This window comes from Pygoscelis adeliae, unplaced genomic scaffold (assembly GCF_000699105.1).
Source record: "Pygoscelis adeliae isolate BGI_AS28 unplaced genomic scaffold, ASM69910v1 Scaffold25, whole genome shotgun sequence".
NCBI lineage: Eukaryota > Metazoa > Chordata > Aves > Sphenisciformes > Spheniscidae > Pygoscelis > Pygoscelis adeliae.
This window is the reverse complement of record NW_008824808.1, coordinates 4,940,715-4,945,597: the sequence shown is the minus strand read 5'-3', so window position 1 is coordinate 4,945,597 and position 4,883 is coordinate 4,940,715. Positions and strand designations below refer to the sequence as shown.

The following is a 4,883-nucleotide window of genomic DNA, read 5'->3' as shown; positions in this document are numbered from 1 at the left end:
CCAACTGCCAAACAAAACACCACAAAGACAAAGGCTTGAACATATGGATAAATAAACAGCCCAGTTCCTTACATAACTGGACTTCAACAGATTTCCCCACTTTCTTCTCAAGAACTCCTCTCACTGATTCCCCCACCCCATGTAGTAGAAAGTAGACACCCTCCCATGCTGGGAGGAGGTGAGAGAAAGAGTCTGTACCTTCCAAATCCTTCCAAAGATGTATGTTGTTGAAATACTTCCTTGCTCCCAAAAGGAGATAGAGATGGAAACCACACTAGGAAACCAAACATTGTAATCTGTAATCTGTCATTCAGGATTGGGGATGATGATATGATCCTCAGTACCCTTTCAGTATATCAAGGAAATTGATTTATAGCTCTCAATGTGAAAGACATGCTTTCACAGAAACGTTCATCCTGTACATAAAAGACTTTCAGATTGGAACTGGGTAAACTTTTACTACAGCATATCACTTTTCACTGACTCACAGAAGGTTTTATAAAGGTCTTAGCGGCAGCACTTTAAATACACATTAAACGTCATTAAGCACTTACTGCGTTCCAGATGATAATGCCATGATATTCTTGCAATCCGTCACAGCCAGATGCCTCAGAGGCCAAACCCCACCTCTCCCAACATCATGAAAACTGGCACATTCATCGAATTTTGCTCCAAGGATTCCTTTCAAGTTCAACCCTTAGTATCCACTTCTCCATGGGTCTGTGAAAGTGTTTCTTCGCACAGTGGTATCACGTCCAAGGAGGGTGTGGAAATTCGCAGCAGTGCTGTCAGACTCATCCCCAAACTACATTACATTATGACAAGGTTTTCCTGTGGCTACTCCCTAAATTTTTTGCTGAGGGAAATTCTGCCCTTTCCCGTTGCCCAAGTTCCTCATTTACCCTGCAGTGCTTCTCAAACCTCATTCCAGCCATGAACAACTTTGCACTCCTTAAATACCCATAGACTGTTAGCCTCCTATTTGCACAGAACAAAATCTTTCCGGTAATCCCCGATATAGTTCTTCTCCTTGGCTGAGGAGTTAAAGGTGATACACTTTCTAGTCTGAAACTTTTAAAATGGATCTTAGATGAGATATGCTTCTTTGACACTCATGCATGTAAAAATAGCAAAGCCTAGGTCTCGGTGACCTCCTCTGGATATATTATGATACTAAAGGTAAGCTTATGCAGTAAGTGTTTGCAGGGCTGAGACTACAGGGACTTAGTACGCCACAGTCTCAGTGATAACTTGCCTTACTAATTTAGTAGGTGCAAACTTAAGATTCAAATCATGGGCTCTTCCTGAAAGTAGTGGTAAGCCAATCAATTGTTTTTTGGCTAAACCAACCTGTTTGTGCTAACATAAACTCTTACCGTCGACAAACAAACAAAAAAGCTCAGATTTACTCTGCTTTGTGGAATGCCTGACATCTACTCCCAGGAATTTCAGTGCTTAATAATACAAACGCCACACTCGGATTACGACTGTACTGGGGAAGCCGAGATTCATATTGTTCAATGGCACCATCTTCAGTCAACTACAAAGCTGATTATTAACTGGTTTTAATAAGAAGTCATGTTCGTCTGTCCTAAGTCAGGAAAAAACATGGTATCGGTGCTTCTGAACTTGCACGGTGTGGTGGTACAATCTCAGGAAATTTAATGTTGCAGGAGAAATATCAAGAGTATGGGTCCCCTCTGGGAAAATCTCTATACATTTTGTCTGCTTTAAACTGAGAAGAGAAAAATGGTGATGACGTACAGTCACTTCTGGGAAAGTCTTGTTTTGGTTTATTTTTCTTAAAGGGCTGATTGTGTTTAATTATTTGTGAAGTAATTTGTAGATACAGATTAATGTAAAAATACTTTTTCAGGTTGTTGTCTCTTTTTGGATATACAGAAATAGCTTGAGAAGACCAAATCATGCAGCATTCTGGCCATATAAATGCTCAGAAAGATCCCGTAAATTAAATACCAATTCCCAAAGTTGAATTGACTTTTTCTGCTTGAAAATAGCACTTCCTGCCCTAATTCCCGATATTTCTTTATGCTTCAAAACTAAAAGTATTCAAAAAACCATTTAACCTGATAATTGAATTAGAGCCCATCCTCTTCTTTGGTGATAATATAGATATTTGTGGGAGTCTGATACCATAAATAAATGATGCAGTATGTTTATTCTTATCACCTGAAAGCGACTTTTAGCTCAAAATAAAATTATTGGAACATTGGTTTGTGAGGCAGAATTTTAGAAAATTGTTTTAGTTATATGTTTACCAGAAATTTATATCTAATTGCCAGCCAACTCCTCCCCATCTTCCTCCTTTCTTCCTGTATGCATGCGTGCTTTCAAAGTGGGACTCGTATATTTAGGCACCTTGTTCATACAGTTAAACCTAAAACGACTGAATGAATCTGGACCTAAGAATAGCTTTTTCATCCTTCCAAGGCTGACGAGTATTTCACGGTTTGTGTTTCCTTTTCAGCTGACCCCCTGGTTGGAAGTATTGCCACTCAGTATATGACTAACAGAGCAGAGCACGACAGAATGGCCAGACAGTGGACCAAGCGATATGCCACATAGGAACCTACTCTAGGATTTGCTGGACCTGTGCAAGCACATTCACTAAGTGCATCAATAGCCCTTCCCTTCATTCTTATTTTTTATTAAATTTTGAACCATTTTGTGACAAAAGGTTGTCCTTACTTTCTTTTTGGTTCTATTTTTATTTTTATTTGTTTTGGGGTTTTTTGTTCTGTTAACTTGAAAGTTGTTTCCCTCAAATGTAGACAGGGAATTTTGGTTATCAGTGCAAAGAATGTTGGATCTGTAATAGTATAGAGCTTTGTCACAAAGCTTTGTATTAATGTGTGGGGGTTTTTTCTTTCATGTGGTTTTTGGGAAAACAAACAAATTCAGAATTATATCTCGTTTCTACTTAAATGTAGTGTTTAGGGTTATTTTTTTGTACTGAAGTCTTTAATGGTGGGTGCATGCTACTGGGAACAAGTTTTGTATAAAAGCTTAAAATCAAGAATCACTGTGCATTACTAAGACTGTGTTTATCACTAGCCTTCTGTTTCCCACACAAAAGGCTATTGCGTTGAACAAATTAATATGTATTTTGATTTACTTAAAAAAAAAAAGTGCTTGTAAATTTCTTAGGGACCTGCCACTTTTGACTGTGGATCAGTTGATGTACACTTGTATTATTAAAGCACTCAATAAAACACTGTGGCTGATAAATGCACTTCTTGCAAGACGGTGCTTTTGCGTTTGTGCGGTATAGGCTGCGTAGTCCTGACATAATACAACTGCAGGTTAAGCAACTATTTTAGACCTAAACTATTCATTTCTTCACAACAATGCCTTTCTTAACTTAGAATTCTTCATTGTGTGTATCTTTCATATACAAACATCTTCCAAATTTTAAGGCCTTTCTTTCACATGGCAGTGCTCAGCTCAGCTATTCTGAAGCCTCTTGCTGCATCTTTTGTACTATGGCTTCACTATATCCATCTTGTTACATTTAAAATAGTTATCTATAAAAATAGCCTTGCAGTGAAAGCAGAATATTGATGATGATTTTATACAGCAGGCCTCATTTTGCCTTTCTCCAAGCTCTTTAATTGTAAAAGCAACTGTTATTTAAAAAAATAAGGTTTTCGATGGGAAAATGGAGCCCATTGCACCAATCATTCCCAGCACGTTCAATGGCAAGGGTATTTCTATTCAGATTTGACCTTCAGGCTAATTTTAGATACGCAGCCATAGAAGGAAAACTTCTACTTGGCTAAGGAAATGTGTGGGTGTTGTGATTTAGAAAATATACACTGTGATGCTGATATCTAAATGTTCTTTGTGTTGCAAGGCATATTGGAAAATCCCTGTCTCATAATTAAACGTATACAGTGCTTGCCTGCCCTCTCCCCTCTCTCCTTGCCTGTTATGTTTAAAGAAGATCCTATCTATCTTAAAGAAGATACATTACAATAGGGACAGTATAAAGATTGGGGAGGCCCAATCCCATTACACTCCAACCCAGTCCAACCGTCCTGAATACTAAAGCAGTCAAGGTGACACCACAGGGCCTCTACGCCAATCACTGCGCTGCTCAGCATTTCCAGGCTGATCTGTTTTTCTCTCAGCCATTTGCTAAGAACTGAACAGACGTACAGCTTGAATCTACTGGTGAGTTGTCCTGTGTGTGAAGAGAAGCTGAACAGTGACTTTGTTGTAGGTGGTATATAACTACCACCCTAAGAACCATGGGGATCTCAAAGAAATAGTCAGTCTCTCTTGATCAAAGCAAACGGAGAGTCTTCTGGTGTCTGTAGAAGCCAACTGTTTACAAGCCCAGCCATACAACATTTTGAGGCCAACAGATCCTAAATACAGACGTGAAAGAACAATAACAGTTCAAAAATAAAACAAAACAAAACCCAAAAAACAGAGTTCTCTGAGCCAGAACACCTTCTTAGGACAACTGTTATATGTGCTTCCCTTGGAAGCTGCTTCCACCATACGACTTGCCGCGAAGTACCTCCACTTCTGAAGGGAACCTTCCTGCTGTAAAAATACAACAAAGGGGTAAAAGGATTAAAAAGAACAACTGCATCTTGCCCAGTACAGTAACTGCATTACTTCTCCTCTTATCCCATCTGCTGAAGAGATTCCTGCTATAAAAGACCTGTATCCCCCGAGACAACAATTAATGGGCAAGTTCAGATTTCTTCTGAATTACTTTAAGCGTCTGCCACTCTGCAGCCTTTATTTACACTCAGCTGAGCAGAATGCAGTAATTTCCCAGGTACATTTTAAACCTGCTTGAAAAAGAAGTCTTTAATTCCTACTATCATCTTTTTTTTTTTTTTTTTTGC

At 38.8% G+C, this 4,883-nt stretch overlaps 1 protein-coding gene across 1 annotated transcript in view; it reads left to right on the top strand.

The window, feature by feature from the left end:
- The window catches only part of LOC103917088 (ubiquitin-conjugating enzyme E2 E2), a 220,840-nt gene extending 217,587 nt beyond the window's left edge, over positions 1 to 3,253 (top strand). Inside the window, exon 5 of the mRNA XM_009324193.1 lies at positions 2,489 to 3,253. Within this exon, the coding sequence (XP_009322468.1) occupies positions 2,489 to 2,586 (98 nt within the window). The 3' untranslated portion in view covers positions 2,587 to 3,253. The remainder of the gene's footprint in view (positions 1 to 2,488) is intronic.
- Positions 3,254 to 4,883: the final 1,630 nt, after the last annotated feature.